Raw genomic sequence first — 23,274 nt, 5'->3', positions numbered from 1 at the left:
ATAATGCCTTAAACATTACTACTTTACTAAATATTAAAAGACACACTAAAGTGTGACCAAACAATCGACTCCAAGCACAAATATACAATATGCTTAACAAAATCTTTAAACCATTTTAAATAATATTTGAATAAAGGGTAAAGATGTCAATTTTCCAAGGCTGTATATAACTTTGGGCCATAGCTGTATACAGTATAAGTGTTTATGGCAGTTACAGCCTTGGTTCTTGGTACTCCTGAGATAGGAAAATATGATTTCTGGAAGGTTCAGCAGTAACCCTTTAAAATGAAATGCTGAGATTTTCAGGCATTGTTTCCTGAGAATAGGCCTTCGAAAATGGCTTCCCATCACTTATTATTTTAAGATTCAATCTTGATTATTGATTTCCGAAATCTAAATGAATTTTTAAGGTTCTAACCTGATCAAGTCCCCCAACACCACACCATCTCCAGTAAGAATCGTGCTCGCTAATGAGACCTGTCCTGACAAGATGGAGGTCTGTTTTCTGTCACCATCATGTTTGAGAGAATTAAAGAGAGGCCGTTTTAATAAACACTAGAAAATTTACACTGATGGATTCTCTTCCTTCTGGGCTGGTAGATTATCTTCAAAACAGGGAGCATGAGTCACACAGGACATGTTTCTTGGGACCCAATAAAGCTTCACATCTACAGATGCATGTGAGCTGTGGAGATAACATCTTCACTAAAGTCTATATGGTTCCTGGGGAATTATTACTAATATGGACCTGTGGCTCCTTCCCAAGAACAATGATATTTTTCAACATAATATGTACTATATATCAAGTTCTTTAAATCATACATGGTGTAGCACAGCTGACTGCTCTCAGCTGAGGATGTACTTGTTGTTTTGGAACAGTGTACTAAGACTTTACTTACCGAGTGGACAGATACAAATGTAGTTATTGACCAGATCAATGCAGGTGCCCCCATTAAGGCAGGGTCTGGACTGGCACTCATTCATATTCTCGGAGCATGTTCGACCTGCATGATGGACATTAACAAAGACAATAGCCTGTCTCATATCATGTTATAGACTACTAGTGTTATAAGTCAATGGGCCTCATTCGTGAAACACGGGCAGAACTAATTTGTGTAAATCGTTTGTAAAGCTGTTCTGATGTAAATTTTTAGATAAATGAAAATGTTTGTATTTTCAAAATGTTAGTTGGTACAAAAGAAATATACTTCCTATCACGTGTAAATGGTGCGTAAAACGTTCAAACGTTCTGTGTCCTTTTAAGCAAACTGATGAAACTGCATTTTGATGCACTATGCAACATAATGATATTTCATGAGTTCGTTTGCCCTGTCCTTTTTTTTTTCTTTTTAGTAGCAGAGAATTGTAAACTTTTCAACTTTGGGTAAAATGCTTCACTCGTCACTGCCACTTTTTAACCAGCCGCCCAATCACAGTGGAGGAGGTGCGGGACCAAACTACACTGACCAACCATCCTACTTGAACAACGACTGAACAACAATGGAGAAGTTAATATTTCTGGTTACTGAATTTTAGTATCCTGTGATATTCTTCAAAAAAAGAGATAGTAGTCACATGTTACTGCCATGGATAATCCAAATTATAGCAACCAAAGCGTCTCAGCTGTAAAAACGCTGCACTTGCAAAGCGTTTTCAAGCAGGCATTTTTTCAGCTGGCTAAAAAGCTTTGGTGGACACACATGAATCGTTAGGCATATGACCTACAAGTCTTATATGAATTTTTGCATTTATGCAATATAATGGAGCCAAACCTGAAAAGGCAGTCCAGAAGATTCCACAGCGTTCCTGGACATGTAATTTGCGTAGTTTGATTATGCTAATTGTGAATGATCATGCAGGAGCTCCCAATTTACGAATAATTGGAATTCATTAACATACACATATTTAATTATCAGATTTGATATTTGTGAATCCAGAGTCGAGTTTTTGGGAAGGTCCGTTTTACGTGAATATTACTCAAAATTTACTGATTAAGTTTCATGAATGAGGCCCAATATAAATGACCATTTGAAACATGTTTTACTCCTGTAATGTCACAGTGTTTTGTGACCAAACACTGTAAACAGTGTTTTTAAAATTGTAAACAGTGTTTTCAATGAGAAAAAAAAAATTTAGGAAGGCCACAGGACAATTGTATTAATTGAGAATTAATTGGAAAATGAAAAGTGGAATGAATGAAGTCTTGCTCATAACCTTCATATAAATTTAAATATGAATAAATGAACTATAATACTTTAAAAGAATAGTTTCAAATAATTTATTTCAAACAACGAAATCATGATTATGCTATACTTATAGCCACCTTTTCTCTTTTATCATAAGGAATTCAACAATGTTGATATTGAAAGCCAATGCCTAAGAAAGGGCCAGAGACATTCAATGGTACCACAGTAAAACATTTAGCTTACCCTTAAATCCTGGAGCGCACAAGCATTGGTATCCTGCCACCAGATCAATGCAAATGGCACTGTTGGCACAGGGTGCACTTTTGCATTCATCCGTCTCAAGCTCACAGAACTTTCCCTCATATCCCAGCATGCAGTGACAGGTATAGTTGTGCTGTTGGTCCAGACAGACAGCGTGTTCTGAACACTGATGCCCAGAGCAGAAGTCAATGTCAAGTTCGCAGAGGACTCCAGTGTATCCATGACCGCAAAGGCAACTTGGAATGCATAAAACAGTATCTCTTAAATGGAATCGCACGCAAAACAGCCGGACACAGTATGAAAATAAATGGATGAGTCATGGGGGAGGACGATGTAATTTGCTTTGCTTTCTATCACAGGAACATGCTATTTGTTTTTGCAGCTATGGGTGGTTTAATTTCAGAATGAGACTGTAAACAGCTACTGAACCTGAACAGAATATCAATTTTAATTTTATACTAAGAGAAGCATTCTGTTTCTATATTAAAGGTATAAATAATCCTAAAAGTAAGGGGTGGGGGGTGGGGGGTTAGTAGTTTAGTAGAGAAACAAAGCATACAGGTTTGGCACAACATGACGGAGAATAAATAATGACAGAATTTTCATTAATGGGTAAACAATCTCTTTCATTGCAAATTTGTATTTCAATTTGAGTTCATGTATATATACATACACACACAACCATCTTTGAAATGTATTTCATCTGTTTATAAAAACCTTTGTATGAACAAAACAGAATCCTATTTGAATACACTTAATTTCTAAGTAAGGCATTTGTTATATTCTAAACTTGCATTCTCACCCAGACTCACCTGTACCCACCAACCTCATCCACGCAGGTGGCTCCGTTCTGACACCTGTGCTGGACACACTCATTTATGTTGACCAAGCAGGTCAGCCCAGTCCATCCAGGTGCACAAACACAACCGTAACTGGTGATGTTGTTAAGAACACAATGTCCTCCATTGGCACATGGCTGTCAAAATTAAAATCAACCATTATTCCAGAACAAGCCTTCATTTAAATATGTGTGTAAAGGTAATTCTGGTCTTTTGTAAACAGGATTGCTTGGTCCCGTTGTTAAATAAAACATGCTGGTTAATGAAGGAAAGCTAATGCATTTTAATTGTCATTTACGTTGGTGATTATCAGCACAAGTAAAACAAATCCCAATGATCAAGCGTGTTCAAAAGGGACATGCAATTTGCCTTTAGTATATAGTTCTGTGACAAAGCTTGCAAACAGCTTAACACATCTTCAAAAGAATATAGCATGCAAAGAAATGTTTTTTTAACCTGCTCTTTTCATGTGCTTTAAAGGAAGTGGAAGAGGGTGGTGTATGCATTTTAAATTAGTTCATGCACTAAAAAGTTCACATGCCTTCTTGTTACTGTAAAAAAACTGTTTATACTTAACATGATTCAAGCTTTTTCATTTATTTATTGTCTGTCTTGTCATTGATAAAAACAGTTCAGCTGACTGAAAGTTTTGTTGGGGTAATGGACCGCTTGCACTGAGCTTCGTGACGCACTTCCGTTTGGAAATAGTACATCTCACTTATTTCCGGTTATGTTTACTTTCAATTTACTGTGGTCAATGAGTTGAACTACCTAAAACGAGTGTCCACAATAAGATAAAAAAAATTGCCAATTTTTTTTTTACAGGAGAAGGTATTTTCTGATGTTTACTGTGCGCAGATTTTTCCAAACTTATCGATACATGAAGTTTTAATCCAACCCAAGCCGATCTGAGAAAACAGCAGATATTAAAAATACGCCATTATTTCACCACAGGGTGACTGTGTTACGTACTGGCAGGAATGAAGCAGAGAGTGAATCCAATCGCAAGCACTTTATTTAACAAACTAGTAATCTCGAGGGAACTCAGAACAGGAACACGAAGACGAAGACAGGAATAGCAAACATAACAACATCAAGAACTCACAAGGACTGAACTAAAACACAGGGTTTAAATACAAGGGAACACAAGCTAAACAAGATAACGAGGGGGCGTGGTTAAACTGAAACACCTGGGAAGACTAATCAACATAACGGGGAACAGCTGAACATGGGACAAGACACATGGCAGGATCACATGACAAACAGGGAATCACATGACAGACAAGAACAAGGAACAAGACACAAAACCCACACCGTGACATAGCCCCTCCCCTATGGGCGGCTCCCGACGCCCATAAAAAACAAAAAACAATAGTTCAGGAGGGTGGTGAAGCGGAGGCGGTCTTGGGGGAGGGACGGAGGGCCAGGTCCGTGCAGGGTAATAGGACCAGGGCATTGCAATGGCCGACCTGGGTCGAGAAGCGTGGGCAACCAGGGCGGAGCAGGAACTGCAGACGACCAGGGCGGGGCAGGCAGCGCAGGCGACCAGGGCGGAGCAGGCAGCGCAGGCGACCAGGGCGGAGCAGGCAGCGCAGGCGACCAGGGCGGTGAAGACCCTTCGGGCGGCCAGGGCGGTGAAGACCCTTCGGGCGGCCAGGGCGGTGAAGACCCTTCGGGCGGCCAGGGCGGTGAAGACCCTTCGGGCGGCCAGGGCGGCCAGGGCGGTGAAGACCCCTCGGGCGGCCACGGCGGTGAAGACCCCTCGAGAGGCCACGGCGGTGACTCAGGCGCAGGAACAGCAGACACCGGCTCAGGAACAGCAGACACACACCCTGGCTCGGGCTCAGGAACAACAGACACACACACTGGCTCGGGCTCAGGAACAGACAACACACACACTGGCTCGGGCTCAGAAACAGACAACACACACACTGGCTCGGGCTCAGGAACAGACAACACACACACTGGCTCGGGCTCAGGAACAGACAACACACACACTGGCTCGGGTTCAGGAACAGACAACACACACACTGGCTCGGGAACAAACAACACACACACTGGCTCGGGAACAGACAACACACACACTGGCTCGGGCTCAGGAACAGACAACACACACACTGGCTCGGGCTCAGAAACAGACAACACACACACTGGCTCGGGCTCAGAAACAGACAACACACACACTGGCTCGGGTTCAGGAACAGACAACACACACACTGGCTCGGGAACAGACAACACACACACTGGCTCGGGTTCAGGAACAGACAACACACACAATGGCTCGGGAACAGGAACAGACTCTGGCTCGGAGGCGGCCATCTTGTCCGTAGACACTGGCTCGGAGGTATTGAGGTGAACAGTCTCTGGATCGGCAGACGTGACTTGAACAGTCTCTGGATCGGCAGACGTGAACAGACAACACACACACTGGCTCGGGAACAGACAACACACACACTGGCTCGGGTTCAGGAACAGACAACACACACAATGGCTCGGGAACAGGAACAGACTCTGGCTCGGAGGCGGCCATCTTGTCCGTAGACACTGGCTCGGAGGTATTGAGGTGAACAGTCTCTGGATCGGCAGACGTGACTTGAACAGTCTCTGGATCGGCAGACGTGAACAGACAACACACACACTGGCTCGGGAACAGACAACACACACTGGCTCGGGTTCAGGAACAGACAACACACACAATGGCTCGGGAACAGGAACAGACTCTGGCTCGGAGTCGGCCATCTTGTCCGTAGACACTGGCTCGGAGGTATTGAGGTGAACAGTCTCTGGATCGGGTTCAGGAACAGACAACACACACACTGGCTCGGGTTCAGGAACAGACAACACACACAATGGCTCGGGAACAGGAACAGACTCTGGCTCGGAGGCGGCCATCTTGTCCGTAGACACTGGCTCGGAGGTATTGAGGTGAACAGTCTCTGGATCGGCAGACGTGACTTGAACAGTCTCTGGATCGGCAGACGTGACTTGAACAGTCTCTGGATCGGCAGACGTGACTTGAACAGTCTCTGGATCGGCAGACGTGACTTGAACAGTCTCTGGATCGGCAGACGTGACTTGAACAGTCTCTGGATCGGCAGACGTGACTTGAACAGTCTCTGGATCGGCAGACGTGACTTGAACAGTCTCTGGATCGGCAGACGTGACTTGAACAGTCTCTGGATCGGCAGACGTGACTTGAACAGTCTCTGGATCGGCAGACGTGACTTGAACAGTCTCTGGATCGGCAGACGTGACTTGAACAGTCTCTGGATCGGCAGACGTGACTTGAACAGTCTCTGGATCGGCAGACGTGACTTGAACAGTCTCTGGATCGGCAGACGTGACTTGAGCAGTCTCTGGATCGGCGGTCTCTGGCTGGACGGTCTCTGGCTGGACGGTCTCTGGCTGGACGGTCTCTGGCTGGACGGTCTCTGGCTGGACGGTCTCTGGCTGGACAGGCGGGACGTGGATAGGCTCCAGGGATACTGTGAACTGGCAGGGTGCTTCATCAGCCAAGCCCACCGTAGATGCCGAACCCCCCAAGTAAAGGGCCAGGTCAATATATCCCTCTAGGGTCCAACCGGTATAATCATCCGGCATCAGTTGCGCGATATCCGCATCCAGCCGCTCCAGAACAGGTCCATGAGCTCAATGTCATACAGCGATCCCAGATGGCAGCAGTTCAAAAAGTCCCTCACATACTTCTCGATCCGCTGGCCATCCTGAAACATAGAGGCTAGAAATCTTCTTAGTACCTGGTTGCTAACAACTGCTGGATCCATTGGCGGTGAGTTCTTCTGTCACGTACTGGCAGGAATGAAGCAGAGAGTGAATCCAATCGCAAGCACTTTATTTAACAAACTAGTAATCTCGAGGGAACTCAGAACAGGAACACGAAGACGAAGACAGGAATAGCAAACATAACAACATCAAGAACTCACAAGGACTGAACTAAAACACAGGGTTTAAATACAAGGGAACACAAGCTAAACAAGATAACGAGGGGGCGTGGTTAAACTGAAACACCTGGGAAGACTAATCAACATAACGGGGAACAGCTGAACATGGGACAAGACACATGGCAGGATCACATGACAAACAGGGAATCACATGACAGACAAGAACAAGGAACAAGACACAAAACCCACACCGTGACAGACTGCAACGCTGAAGTGTATGAGAATAGATGAATAACATCAGTACAAACCACAAACATTTATTTATTTGGATTAAATATTTTAATCATTCTGTGTCATTTTTCAATGTCAATCTTTTCACTACTTACATGTTTATGCCCAAAATGCTATAATATTCAAAGTAGTAGACTGTCATTCTCCTCTACGCTGTGTACGTTATTGATTAAATAGCCTATAGCCTATTTAACATTGCTACAGGCACCTTGCGAGCATTCATTCATTCAACTATTTTAAAAGACCGGAATAAACACCAGCGCACACAAGCAAATTTCATTTAAAAATGTAAACCCAACAGGTATGAAATGTCAGAAAGAGAGAAAAAAAAAACTTTTAATGAGAAGACGAGCATATAGGACTGCTGCAGCTTAGTGGATACATATATTTAGCCTATTTATTATCAGTGTTGGGAGTAACGCGTTACAAAAGTAGGCCTAATGCATTACAGTAACATATTACGTTTTGCTGTAACGCAGTAGTGTAAGGCATTACTAATCAATTTTCAGTAATATTTTACTCGGTACATGTTCGGTAAGGCTTGCGTTACAACAGACTTTTAGTTTTAATTGTAAAACAAACAAACAAAAAAAAAAGCCAGACATTAACGAATGAAAGATGCAAGTAGGCTAAATTACCTGTTCGTGGTCAGCCAATAGCCGCGTGTGGTGTCCAAGTCTGTAAATAAAGACTAAATGGCAGCGTCTAATATATTTGTATAGCGATTTATTTTTTACAGGAGTGCAGTGAGGTATGATTTCGGCCTCTGTGCTCACGCTGGCCAGAGGAAAAGCGGCTAATGGTGAAGATGGCATGAAGAAGACTACATTCGCGAGATGGACGTATGCGCATTAGGCTATTCGTTCTGTGTTTTCTTTCTAAACAGTTAGGCTATGTTTATGTGGTATTTTTCATGTTTTCATCAATCATGTTTTTGATGCCGTGGTGACGCGTTCATGTAAGGGCGGCGGCGCTGCCGATAAAGCACCTAAAAGCTGTCATAAAGAACCGGCAAAAGCAATGATTATGAATATGTCAAATATAGCAAGGAGACATGTTGATTGTTTATTAATAAAGTCAAGATGAAGTTGACGATGCTGACTCGCGATCTTCGCAGTAGGCTAGTTAATGCACCAGAGAGAAATGCACATTTCATTTCATAAGCAGAGAGCCGTCTGTTTTCTTTCGTTTTGAATTGTTCTGTTTACAAGTAGACATTTCAATATAGATATATTTTTCAGGTCCGTACAATTAATACAAAACGAAATTCACTTTAAAGAAAGGCTTCGTGTCTTCTGTGTAAGGTGTCTGTGAAAGTTTTAAAGCAGTCTTTTAGTGCCGCTTCAGAGCGGTCGCGTCCGTAACGGAAAACTGTCACGTCTGTAACATTGTTTTTTCCTCATAAATGCGAACACGAAAAATAAAATAAAATGAATATTTTATGTTCTGTGGAGAGCCAACCCTTCCTCATTAGATTTGCGCAGTGTAATTCCCAGAATTACAACAAAAAAAATCGTTGCCTCCTAAAAGTTAAAGATTTTTTTTTTGTCACACATGACTGTCGATTTCCCTAATATTAAATATAAAACGCATGTGTAGACTGATATTTTTCTAATGTCTGGACTCCTTTCTGGGAGGAGCCTATGGCTAAACAGACGTTTCAATATTTTGGTATTAATGCATTTTCTGAGAATTTATATAATTATATAAGTTTTGACTGCAAGTCTGCAAATGTCATGTCCATAACGCTGGAATTCCCAAATTTTAAATAATTTATCCTCAACTAGTTTTGTGGTGTAGGTCTACATATTTTATAATGTTAAGTTAACTTCAAATAATACTAATAGTAATTTAAAGATGTGGTAGCATTGGATCTGGACGGTTTGGATAACGCTGGGAGTTGGAAGGGGTGTGTCGCCATTCTGCAGGTTCGTGGACCTGAGTGTCGCGATTTCGGTTTCATATCGCATATCGTTACAGCCCTAGTCATTTTAGAATGTTAAGTTCTACTTCTGTATAGTTATTTTGGTGAAAGTAACTCAAAAGTAATACAGGAGTAATGTAACGCATTACAATTCTGAGACAGTAATATTGTAAGGTAATGAATTACTTTTAAATAACAGTAACATGTAATATATAATGTATTACAGTTTGGAAGTAACTTGCACAACACTGTTTATTATTCATGCACAGTTTGAAAGAAAATATATTTATAGGAACATTTCAGCAGCGTCAAGATAATTAACTGAGATCATCATTCATTGTTTTAATCAATTGGCAGCCATAAAAAAGTGATAATCAACATTCTCATGTATAGGTGCGCTGAACGCTCTAACCGGAAACTCCCGATATGTACTAAATAGAATAGTTGTGTAAGTAGTTGTGCAAGTAGTCCATTATTTGCCCAAAATCAAAAGGTCATTCTGAATTCCATGCATGCCATATCTCCAATGATGTCATCATGGTTTGATTTAAGAATTTCTGATCGGCGGCCATTTTTTTTGCAACATGAAGACACATAATTCTATAAAATTGGTGCGTAATTATTTAACTGAGTCTGACTTTGTTTCTACAGTTCATATTATATGATATTAAAGTTAAATCATAACCGATTAATGCATGTATTTTGTGAAATGTATATTTTATTTTTAAAGACTGGTCAGAGACATTGGGACTTTCCCATTTATCTGTAAATGATAAAGTCATTAATACTTAATTTTTTGACATTTGGAGTCTTTTAATTACAAAATGTTGTGTTCATATCTGTAAACGTCTGTAGCCTTGTGTATTTTTTTCTTTCAGTCACTGGATAAAACTTTTGTATTGTGAAAATTAAATATACGTATATATATATATATATATATATATATATATATATATATATATATATATATATATATATATTTATTTATTTTCTTTGATTTTGAACATGAGACAGTCCAGTTTGTTTGTTTGTTTATTTAATTTATTATTACCTTTGTTGGAATTATTTAATAAGGGCGTTAATGCACATATAATATCATGTTTCCTAATTTACAGTAATAGTTGAGAACATTGCAATGGAAATTATTTGAATTACGAGGGATTAGAGGGGGCTGACCAATTCTGACCTACCTGTAGATAGCGAGGGCACGGAGTGTGACAAACATGGAACTGGTCACCTGGCAAATCCACACAGAATGTTCCAGGAGGGCAGGTGACATTGGGAAATGCACAGCTGTTTATGTCAATCTCACAGTCAACACCAGTGTATCCTGCAAAGGGAGGTGAGAAACGCAAAACAATTTAAAGAATCGCTTAGCCTTTACCATGGCTGCCTCCTTGATTGGTAACTAAAAGAAATCTTGTGCAAAAATAGAATTTAAAAGATTAAACAAGATTGAAACGCCTTCGCTCTTGTTAATGCTTTTGAGAATTCACTCCATATATTCCTCATGTCATTGTGCCTCAATCAATGAGGTCAATCAATGAACATGAAGCAAGCTGGAAATCAAATTTCTCCCCCTACCTTTGTTTCTTTGAAAAAGAAAGTAAAAGAAAACGGCAATCAATTTTTTGAAAGCTTATTCAAAGCCTAAAAGTCAGTCAGTACAAGTGAAAAGAACAAAATTGTAAAGGTCAGAAAGAGGCCAAGGCTAGTTTTTTCAAGGGCTTTTTGAGTGAGAGAAAAAAAAAACTGGTTTGCTTGCATTTGTTTTACATAATGAAAACCAATCATTTCAAAATACATTCACATGGAGGCTTAAGCAGGAAGATCACACTTATAAAAAATAAAGGATGGGTCAGGATGGTCAACTATGGTTGATTAGAGCGGTTAACTGGTAAATCTATGTAGATTGTTTTTATATTTTTAAAATGCCTTAAGAATGAGTTTTTTAAAATTATCACATTTATAGCAAATTCCACAACTTTAAATCAATGTTTTTTAATTGTTGGTCTATTTATACATGCAGTTAAAAATAACTTTTAAAAACATTGAGACTCCTACATTATGTTCCATTCCGCTGCGCTTCATCCAGCTGTTTTCTAATGATATTTTATGATTATTATTTAATTTAATTAAATAAACTGATTCTTGTTATAATACCTAAATACAATATTCAAGATTAAAAAGTTTACAGATATTAACTCTCTTCCAAACAATCCAGACCCATATGGCTTGAAATTATTTTTTGTGATCTATGCCCACTAAATCATAGATTTTACAATGTCATTAAAGGCAGGGATACAGCACATTTGTAAAGACCTGAAGAAATATAAATACATACTGCACATTAGGGGTGTGCAATATTGACAAAAAAATGATATGTTGATATTTTCAAAGATTTTGTTGATAACAATAATCAAGATGATATTTTTGGAGTGTGTTTTTGTGCTGATACCATGGCTGGTTTAGGTCTGTTGTGGACAGCCGATGGTAAACCATGGTAACTACATATTAACCATGGTTTTGCTACACTAACCGTAAAACTATGGTTAATCAAATGGTAGTCAATCCGCCAAAAAAACATGGTTAATACACTTAACCATGGTTACTTTGGGGATAGTTCTCACAAAAAATATAATTCTTTCATAATTTTCTCACCCTCATGTTGTTCCAAACCTGTATTTTCCTTTTTCCTCTGAGGAACATACAAGTTCTGTTGAGAAATGTCTCACTGTGTTTTTTGTATCTATTCAATGGAAGTCAAAGGGATAAGAAAAACTGTTTAGTTACCAACATTTTTCAAAATATCTTCTTTTTTTATGTTCTGCAGACAAAGTAAGTCTTAAAGGTTTGGAATGACATGAGGGTGAGTAAATAATGGCATAATTTTCATTTTTGGGTGCATTATCCCTTTAACCATTTTACATTTACAACAATTTAACATACTTAAATTATGTCCACTATTTCAGAATGGCCTAGTCAAGTTTTTTTATTATTAAAACGGAAAAAGCATCTTCAATCCATTTACGAGGAAGTCATTCAAACGATTCTCCCTTTTGCATCTCTTTCTCTGAGCGGCGAGTATGCGTGGGCAGGTTTATGGAGGGGGCGTTTGGGACTCTGGGTCCTCTACTCATTGAGCGGAAGGGAGCAGCTGGCAGAGAAGCATGCTTGTAACCCCGCCAGTGAGTTGCCAATCTCTAGGGTGAGCCATCAGGTTGCATCAGTGAATGCAAATCATGCCTCAGAAAGAGTGAGCAGAACCAACAATTACGGGAGGAAACCATATCAATGCGGTGGCCTCAAAAGGGAAGAGCATTTCATAACACAATATTGACACAATTCTGCAGTACTAATGAGCTCTGGCAGTGTGAGAACGGGAGTGATTTGTTCACCTGTCAGTCAGAGCTGCTGGTGCTGGCACTGTGGGGATTTATGGCACAGTCAAAAAAAAAAAAAAGCTCATTCTCAGGAGTAAGAGAAACTCATACCTGAAGGACAGGTGCAGTTGTAGTATCCAACAAAGTCAGTGCATGTTCCCTGGTGCTGACAGGGACTGGAATCGCACTCATTTGCTTCAGCCTCACAGTAGCGTCCTGCAGGAAGACAGGGGTGTGAATGGAGTGTTAGTTAAGCTTTTACGCTCCATCTCCCCTGAAGATATTGCCTTCACTTTTGACATTTGTGATTTAAAAGTACATTTGGAACCCCCCCCCCGCCCCCCACCCCCCATGGCTCACTGTGTGGTGCATGTCACAGAGAAAAGAATGATATTTTACAAAATCCCAAATCATATTTTACATACTGAAACACCCACAAGAAACTAATTTAGCAACAGTTCAAAGTGCCATTAACTGAGTCACATCAGACAGTTAACGCAGACAGATAGTATGTAAAATGATGCAACATATGCAAAAAATTGAGGAGGCAAACTAAAATACTTCTGAACCATAGACTGTAAAAAAATATGGACGTAGTGTCCGTGACGTCACATGTAGGATTCTGAAGAGCATTTTTGAATTCCAAAGTGGGCGAAACCGGCCATCCCCATCTTGGCAACCGTGCGTCATTTTATGGTGTTGTGATAAACCGAAAATGGGCAAAGAGGCGGGATTAGCTGAGGTGATGTGGCGGCTAACAGACAGCAGACACACGGCTAGCAGTGACAGCGGCGGCAATCCACCTGTCACTCAAGTGGTCACGTCCTTAATTATACAGAACTTTAAGGCTGAATATAATTTAAATATAATTTAAACGGAATTATCACAATTACCCCCTCACACTTGTCATGAAGGGCAAAATTAGCTATATAGATGAAAACCACTTGTTGTACCAGGCTGTAGGGCATTTTAACAAGGGGGGGTATATGTGATTGACTCTTTTTTGGAGCCTGTCTCTAGCGACCATTCAGTGAATTTCAGTTTAAGTCACTTCCGTGTTGGATTCAAGAGAGAGACTGGAAGGTTGCTGCTTGTTCTGAACTGAACTGATTTTTAATGAAAATTATAAATGTTGCTTTGGCAACTGACTGAAATAAAGTACTTATAATAAAGCTAAATAGAAATATTAAAATTAAAATGATAAAAGCACTTACAATTACTAAAACTTATCTAAAACTAATATCATTACTGAAAATATAAAATGCACCATTTAAAATATATACTTCTATGACTTTTTTTTGTCTAAAATTAGCTTGACAGACATGGTTCAGATTATTCAAATCTGTTTCCACAGGGGGAAAAAAATAAAGCATATATGTGAGGAGTACATACTGTATGCATATAATAATTCATTTTAGGGTGAATTATTCTTTTAAGAAAAATTTTTGAACTAAATGTTCTTGAAGATTATGGATGCGAGCGAATATAAATAAAGCTGCATCATTAACTTCAGGTTTACCTCTGGAAACTTAATAAACGGGCCATAAGGGAATTTTTTTTTTGTGTGCGTGTTAAGGCAGTTCATATTTACAGTGGTTCGTAATCATCAGCAACTCAAGATCTGTTCTGAAGCTCGTATTCCCAACTGATTGGCAGATATGAGTCTAATAATTAACTTAACATGGAATCAAATCAATAAATCAAATCTTTGCATGGAAAAAGCAAGGCAAGCTGTAGAGAACAAAAAATATATATATTTGAAAGTCTTATCCAGTGCAAGATCTGCTTCACCAACACTTTTTTCTGCTGTGGCAGAAGTCACATTATCTTCCCTCAACATGTCGTCTGACTTTTGGAGGAAGATTATAATGAAAGCACTTGACATTTCACATTGGCCTTCTGGCAATACTGTGGAGAGAAATGGGACAGGGACGGTCATTTTTAAGTCTCTAGGGTCATTAATCGAAGGAGATATCGGCAGCATCATCGAGACGTCTAAATAAAACATTGAGGTTTCAGCTGTGACATGTTTTCTCCTAGTAGTATTCTAATCCATTATACAGCCCACAGAGAGGCAGACATCGTCAGATGCCTCTTGTCGCTGACAATTGGGATGTGGAAAGATGGATTTCTTCATCTGCTAAGAAGGGAAATAGAGCCATCAAGGAGACTGAGAGGTGATAACAAGGACACAGAAGCATGGGCGATTATCCCGTTGACAATATGAGATCTGCCATGTAATATTAAAAGAAATGGGACGGCATTTTTCAGGCAATATGGCTTCATTACATGTTACGGTTTATAGGTGTCATGAAATGCAGATCATCTATAATTCATGTAAAGTGCCTATAAAATACTTAATATTTTCCTATGCAAGAGCATTAAAATGCAATGCATATCACTGAGATCAACACGTCATGACTGATGAAATCCCACTAAATCCTTCCATGTTTGTTGATTTGTTTCTGGGTTGTTTAGGCAAATAGATCCCCCTGTGCTCATGTACTGGTGGCCAATCTAATGAAAGATCTTGCTTTCCCAGTTAGTTTTAAAGATTCAGTGTTCTCTAACCTCTATTTGCCCTTCATTTAGCAGGCATGATGAAACAAATTACAGAATAATCCAGTTAGGAGGGCAATGTGCAAAGATGAGTTACGGTAAAGAGATGCCTCAGGGCAGCGGGACTCGTCTCGGTGGGACACACACTCTGAGTCACATTACAGCGGATGATATAGACGTTGGACATGAAACTGTGTCATTCAGGCTAGGGCAAAATTCAGAACTGGCTCCTTTTCAAATTCATGAGTTGGAATTTGAATAGAATTGGCCATGCCCACAGGATATTAAATGACAAGAATAATAATTTATTGAACTGCAATTCCAAGAATTGGTCTAACACAAATTGTGTAATGAAACATAATTACATCATTCATTTAGACTAAATATGCCTATTTATTCCTGGTAGAATGTTTTCCTCAGTATACAAAAAACAAAACAAAAAAACAAACATAAATAGGTATTTTGTCAAACAGCACCATTAAATGTACACACTTTATACAAAATAAGTATTAATATAAAGATATAAATGCACTGACTATATATTGATGGTTGGCTTCATTTTGAAAAACGGTTTGAGTTAAAGTACAACATTCAGGGAAATGAATTGTTCTCCCAGCATACATATTAAAATAATATTTCTGGAAGTTTCCTTTCATTCAAAATCAAATTCTTAATCCAGTGTGCTACCTTAATTAAAATTCAAGAATTATATTGGGAATTTTGCATTCTGTTTTGAGGTAAGTCTGAGTGTCATGTTACTTTCTCAAAAGTGTCACCAGCCACTGTGTTGTTGGCAGAACACATCCACTACCTGACAGAAATATTGTATATGCTATATTCAGAATTATACAGATATAGCTGATATGTGTGATATGTAACATTTTTTGCTATATGCAATCTCTATCATTGCATGAAAACGTTACAATAATTTCCCTCTCCAATTCTACTGTAGAAAGAAAAATCAATCTGAGTGTGGCTTTAAAAAAAAAAGCTTCTGCTGACAAACTCTCTGCAAACTTCAACATATATCAGGATAACATATTCCGGAGTTTGTTGATAGAGTTTTCTTTTAACCTGTGTATCCAGGGAGACAGGTGCACATATAGTGCGGGGGTGCAGTTGGCTGATTCATCCTGATGCAAGTAGCTCCATTCAAGCATCTGTTTGGATAGGCTATGCATGCGTTATCCAAGTACTGACAAAACTCCCCCGTCCATCCTGGTGCACAGAGACACTGTAGGGGCAAGAAAAAAACATAGTAGTAATTAACCTGAATTATTAGATATTCAATAAATCAGCAAAGCACTAAACACTTCTACAATCATGTGTTTAAAAAAAATACATATTCATATACACTGCTGTTCTAATAGTTCGTTTAAACATGCATTCAAGCTTTTGATGAAAAGGTAATTATACTTTTCAATCCCCTATGGTTTTCCTAAATATCCTTAAATCAAAAAAGAAAAATATAGCTAATTCAGTCCTTGGTAACTCCATGAATCATTACTCAGCAGACAATTATACAGCATAGAGTTTAGGAAGATTAAAGGGGGAGACAGGACGTTTCAGAAAAGAAAAATGTTGCTGATGACCAACAAATTCATCACCAATTTGCTAATGAAAACATGTGCCCTGTTTCCTGGAATATGTCAAAGTTTTAATTAAGGATGTGACTGATTAGAAATTACACAACCAGATGCCTCCAAACAGCATGTTAACCAAATCAGCTCTTATAATAACTAATGCTTACATCCATCACAGAAACTTCTGCTGAAAAATTCCAATGCGCAACAGTAGCCGTGCAGTTTTTCAAGTTTCAGATTTGTGTTCAGGTTATTTTTAAGGAAAGTCATATATAGCAACCAAAGTTTTCAAGCTTTTGAGCTTACCGAAACATTATCAGCTTACTGGAACATAAAATAGAGAGCTTCTGCTTTCTTACATATTTCAGAGTTAATGCTGACAGACTCAAAAACTTTTTTTTTCTCTTCCTTTTTGAGAATGTTGATATTTTTCAGGCCTCATTTTGTTCTTTTTATACATGTAAAATAAATATTTGAATATTCTGATTATTGAAAGGGTTCAACAACTTTTTTTAATTGTGTCATTATTCATTCACACACAAAAGGATAAAATGTAAACATATTTTCATTTTTAGATGAACTATTTATCAGTCAGGATCAATCATAGGGCATTCACTCCATGCAAGACATCGCTTTAAAAATATTTTTGCATTATATCAAAAGAGCATTTAAATTCATACATTTTGCATAACTGTGAAGAATCCCCATGTATGAACAACCAATTTTCATAGTTTAACAAATTGCACTTGAAGTAAATCAATCCATGTGAAGCGCATAGTCTAGAGCACTTCATAACAAAAACAGATGCGACTACATCAATCGACAGTGTATAACTGTGACACATCACTCAAAGTGCAGATCTGTTGATGGGAGTGACAGAAAGATGATATTGAAATAGAAGAGGATGGCTGAAACCTTGGGACACAAGCATAAATCAAGGATGCTATAATGTGACTGCGAGACTGATAAAAATAAAATAAAAATAAAATATTATAAATTAATAGATATGCATTAGCCGCGGGTGCGGGGAGAGATTTTTGGTGAATTTTGGGATGATTATTTGTCATTTCAGCTGTATTTGCATTGCCACCTTGGGTAGGAAGTCAAATGGGAAACAATCTGACTACTATATGTACATACACACAAAAAAAACTAAAAATAATAATAATAATAATAATAAAAAAAAAAAATATATATATATATATATATATATATATATATATATATATATATATATATATATATATATATGAATTCCATTACATGAGAGTAGATGTTAAAACTTCATGCTGATTTGTACCCGGCTTTCGCCAAGATAAGCACCAACTAAGACCTAGCTTTACTACGTCTTACTTAAGATCAAGTGTTACTTGATCAAGATCAAGTGTTACTTGATCTTAGTGCTGCATTTGACACCATTGACCACAACATTCTCTTAAATAGACTAGAAAACTATGTTGGCATTAGTGGAATTGCATTAGCATGGTTAAATCATATTTATCTGACCGCTATCAGTTTGTAGCAGTAAATGAAGAGATGTCTTATCGATCACAAGTTCAGTATGGCGTACCACAAGGCTCAGTACTAGGACCGTTGCTGTTCACTCTGTACATGCTACCTTTAGGAGATATCATTAGGAAACATGGAATTAGCTTTCACTGTTATGCTGATGATACTCAGCTCTATATTTCTTCCAAACCTAACGAAACTCACCAATTCACAAAATTATCGGAATGCATAGTTGATATCAAAAATTGGATGACTAGTAGTTTCATACTACTAAATTCTGAAAAAACAGAGATTCTAATTATTGGACAAAAAACTTCCACACGTAATAACCTAGAATAGCGTCTAACCCTTGATGGCTGCTCTGTTAAGTCTTCGTCGTCAGTTAGGAACCTGGGTGTGCTCTTTGATACCAATCTTTCATTTGAAAGTCACGTGTCTAGTGTCTGTAAAACCGCATTTTTCCATCTTAAAAATATATCTAAATTACGTCATATGCTCTCATTAACAAATGCGGAACAACTAGTTCATGCGTTCATGACATCAAGGCTAGATTATTTTAATGCTCTACTGGGTGGTTACCCTGCACGCTTAATAAACAAACTACAGCTAGTTCAAAACGCAGCCGCAAGAGTTCTTACCAGAACCAGGAAGTACGACCATATTAGCCCGGTTCTGTCAACACTGCATTGGCTCCCTATTAAACATCGTATAAATGTTAAAATATTGCTGATTACTTACAAAGCACTAAATGGTTTAGCTCCCCAGTACTTGAGGGAGCTCTTAACGCATTATAGTCCTTCACGTCTATTGCGATCTCAAAACTCCGGCCAGTTGATAATACCTAGAATATATAAATCGACTGCTGGCGGTAGATCCTTTTCCTATTTAGCACCAAACTTTGGAACAATCTTCCTGACATTGTGCGGGAAGAAGACACAGTCTGTCAGTTCAAAGCTAGACTAAAAACACATCTCTTTGACCTAGCATTCACATAACACTCTATAGTCTTCTATAATTCAATATTAGGCTGCTTAGATTAGGTCAGCTGGAACTGGGAACACTTCCCTCAAATCCTGATGTACTCGTTACATCATAAGAAGAATGGCATCTACGCTAATTTTAGTGTCTTTGTTTATCCCGAGGTTTTCCCGCAGCCTGCTGGATCCAGGCCGTTTCCAGACCTGACGAAGGACTTTCGCCTGGACCCGATGACAATGCAGTGCTGAAGTGCCAACTAGCCTCTCCCTATTGAGGATCCCTATACCACTCTACAGATAAAGCGTTGTGGAATTTTTCGGTTCGCGTACCTACCCAAAGTGATAAGATAAAATAAAAATTCTGCATCAAAATTTATAGACAAGTAGTTTGTTTAGGCATGGTTTGTAAGGAATTACAAACCTGTGCACATATATTCAAACGCACATAAATATAGAATCAATTCTTAATGCGCGTGTGAACGCCATCAGCGTCTATCACAGGTTCACGTTTAAAGTCTGTTTAGAGAGAACGGTGTCGTCTTAGCGGCCCCTAATTTAATAACAAATGATCATTTAGACGTAAGTGAATCAATCAAAACTAACTTTAGCTGGAAAAAACATTTTTCAAGAGCCACTATAAAACCAAACCAATCTCTGTTACCTTAAATTATATGTTTATCTCTGTAAAGCTGCTTTGAAACAATCTACTTTGTTAAAAGCGCTATATAAATGAGGATGACTTGACTTGACTTGACTTTACAGTAACCTATGCTTCTCCCTCCATTTACGCTTCTTTCCATTTGGTGATGTGAATCTCCTTCTGTCTGGTGTTAATAGCTGCAGTGTATTTTGCGCGTCAGCACACACAACGGCTGCAACCACAGTGCGGTCCCCCCATGACAACCGTCTGGATTGAGCTGAGTAGGGAACATCTCTAGGGTCTTCAAGTGGGCACCTTCCGTCCTCAGAGTTTCATCGTCTAGCCCACGACACCTCAAGAGGGCTCGACAGTGACTCTCTCGTCCCAGAGTCACCCCCCTCCGTGCCCCACTCAACTCAGCCCAGCTTACTAACCTTTACATCCTTCCTGCTGCTGAGGTTGTTCCTTCCTCGTAGTTCACATGTGACTAAACCACAATCTCTCACAATATATTTAGTTATTTATTTATTTATTTACACTCATCTGCCACTTTATTAGGTACATCTGTTCAACTTAAAATATCTAGTATGCCAATTACATGGCAGCAGCTCAATGTATTTACTCATGTAGACATGGTTAAGTTGAAAGTGAGCATCGCAATGGAGAAGAAAGATGATTTAAGCGACTATGAACGTGACATGGAGTCTTTCAGAAACAACCATCAGAAGGGTTTACAGAGAATGGTCCAGCAAAGAGAAGAGCCAGTTATGTGGGCAAAAATTCCTTTTTGATGCCAGAGTTCAGAGGAGAATGTCCAGACTGGTTTGAGCTGATAGAAAGGCAACAGTAACTCAAATAACCTTGCGTTACAACCAAGGTCTTTAGAAGAGCATATCTGAATGCACAACACATCGAACCACGAAGCAGATGGGATGCAGCAGCAGAAGACACACCGGGTGCCACTCCTGTCAGCTATAAGAACAGCAAACTAAGGCAACAATTGAAAAAATCAACAAGATTGGAACAAATGTTGCCGGGTCTGATGAGTCTTGATTTGTGCTGCGACATTCAGATGTGAGGGTCAGGATTTGGTGTAAACAACATGAAAGCATGGATCCATCCTGCCTTGTATCAATGGTTCAGGCTGGTGCTGGTGATGTGATGTAGGGATGTTCTTTTTGCACACTTTGGGCCCCTTAGTACCAACTGAGCATTGTTTAAATGCCACAGCCGACCTGAGTATTGTTGCTGACCATGTCCATCCACAGTGTTATGACCACAGTGTGCCCATATTCTGATGGCTAGTTCTAACAGGATTATGTACCATGTCACAAAGCTCAAATAATCTCAAACTGGTTTATTGAACATTACAATGAGTTCACTGTATTCAAATGGCCTCCACAATCACCAGGTCTCAATCCAATAGAGCACCATCGGGGTGTGGTGGAACGGGAGATTCGCATCATGGATGTACAGCAGACAAATCTGCAGCAATGGTGTGATGCTGTCATGTCAATCTGGACCAACATCTCTGAGGAATGTTTCCAGCACTTTGTTGAATCTATTGGCGCTTTTGCACTGCATGGTACGGTACGGTTCGTTTCGGTATGGCACGCTTTGGCGCTTTTCCACTGCATGGTACGGTACGGCTTGGCACGGCACGGCTCACTTGTGGCAGTTTCCACTGCATGGTATGGTACGGTACGGCTCACTTCGGCACGCTTTAAATGGTACCACCTCTGTTTAGGTTCCAAGCGTACCGTACCAATACTAAAATGAGACGTGAAAACACTGCAGAACCATGATTGGTCAGACAGACAGAATCGTCACTACCAGCGTCATTGTATTTGCGAGACATCAAACCCGCTAGATTTAAATAGCCAGTAAAAGCCACCGCTGTAGCACTTGTTTTAAAAGTACTTGCTTGACTTGCTTGAAGAAAATAAAATTCCAAAGAAGAAATGGCTGAATCGTGGTCAGTGGACGAGAAGTGCAGACGTTCCTCTTGTTGGTTGCCGAGGAACGGATAAACTATAACGATCAGTCATAATCCCACCCACTTTGAAGCGGTACTAACTGCAGTGGAAAAGCAACCGAGCTAAAGCGAACCGAGCCGTGCCGCACCGAGGCGAGTTGTACCACGCAGTGGAAAAGCGAAGCGAGCCGAACCGCTTTTTTTCTTCACTTTAATGAAGTAATATAACAAATGTATGTTATCTGAAATTAATTTGTATGTGCAAATAAACCACTGCAAAAAATAGGTTACTTACATTATATCCTCCAACTAGGTTGAGACACAATCCCTCATTCAGGCAGTTAACACTGAGCAGCTTGCAGAAGTCAATTATTTCTTCACAGTTCTTCCCCCGAAAACCTTGTAGGCATCTACAGGAAGATGACATTAAATTTAGCCACATATAAAAATAGATTCTAAGAGGGAAAAAAATGGCACAGAGTAACAATCACAGTAAATGCAGGCACTTAAACTGCTGTTTTTAGATGTCACTGGTGTGTCATAATGACCTTTATGCTCTTTGGTGACATTTGTGGAGAATTAAAAGACCCTTTAAGCAAACGCATGACAAGAATGTCTGTTAAATGTTCAACCTCTGGCACATGCTTCATATATCCTCTTGTTTTCTTGGCCTCAGTCAGATTTTTGCCTTCCTTCTGCTGTGATAAGACATCAGTGAAATTATTCTGACACAAAGGCAAGATGACTCAATTATTAACACAGACTCCCAGGTGACCAACTGCTATTGCTTTTATCTGCCCTTCTCTTTACACACACACTATCACCCTCTAGTCATTCTTTTTCTCAATTTTTAATTCATTTTTCCACTTTCAATATCTATCTTATCTTCCGTTTGTCTTTTAGTCAGATGGGCCATCAAAAGTATTGATTCAAGTAATCTTTGCTAATAAAAACTAGAAAGATGAACAGGAGCAAGCGAAGACATAGCCGTGAACCCCCCAAGGACTGGAAGAACTCATAAAGCACCCGAAACTATAGCGGACTCCCTCATTATCAGCAGGAAGTAATTCAAAAGCTGTCAAAGGCTGAATATTGAACCTTACAACTGGAAATATAATGAGTATTTCACTTTATACAGACTGTGTTCCTATTTTTGGCCAGTATAATCACATACTAAGAAACACACACAATCACAGCATACATGATATTCAGCGTTTCAAAATGTGAGTTTCATAACAAAACAATTTG

The 23,274-nt window shown here is 39.3% G+C and overlaps 1 protein-coding gene across 1 annotated transcript in view; it reads right to left on the bottom strand.

Annotated features, from left to right (window-relative positions):
• Window positions 1-23,274, bottom strand: part of eys (eyes shut homolog) — a 388,659-nt gene that overhangs the window by 293,117 nt on the left and 72,268 nt on the right. The window contains exons 5-11 of the mRNA XM_077236480.1: window positions 22,322-22,436; window positions 16,417-16,576; window positions 12,895-12,999; window positions 10,591-10,730; window positions 3,260-3,423; window positions 2,430-2,683; window positions 900-1,004 (exon numbers count right to left, since the gene is read on the bottom strand). Coding sequence (XP_077092595.1) covers window positions 900-1,004; window positions 2,430-2,683; window positions 3,260-3,423; window positions 10,591-10,730; window positions 12,895-12,999; window positions 16,417-16,576; window positions 22,322-22,436 — 1,043 coding nt within the window. The remainder of the gene's footprint in view (window positions 1-899; window positions 1,005-2,429; window positions 2,684-3,259; window positions 3,424-10,590; window positions 10,731-12,894; window positions 13,000-16,416; window positions 16,577-22,321; window positions 22,437-23,274) is intronic.

The sequence above is a fragment of the Siphateles boraxobius genome, unplaced genomic scaffold, assembly GCF_051911475.1.
Source record: "Siphateles boraxobius isolate OS27281-9 unplaced genomic scaffold, OSU_SipBor_1 20, whole genome shotgun sequence".
NCBI lineage: Eukaryota > Metazoa > Chordata > Actinopteri > Cypriniformes > Leuciscidae > Siphateles > Siphateles boraxobius.
This window is presented reverse-complemented; position numbering and strand designations above follow the sequence as displayed.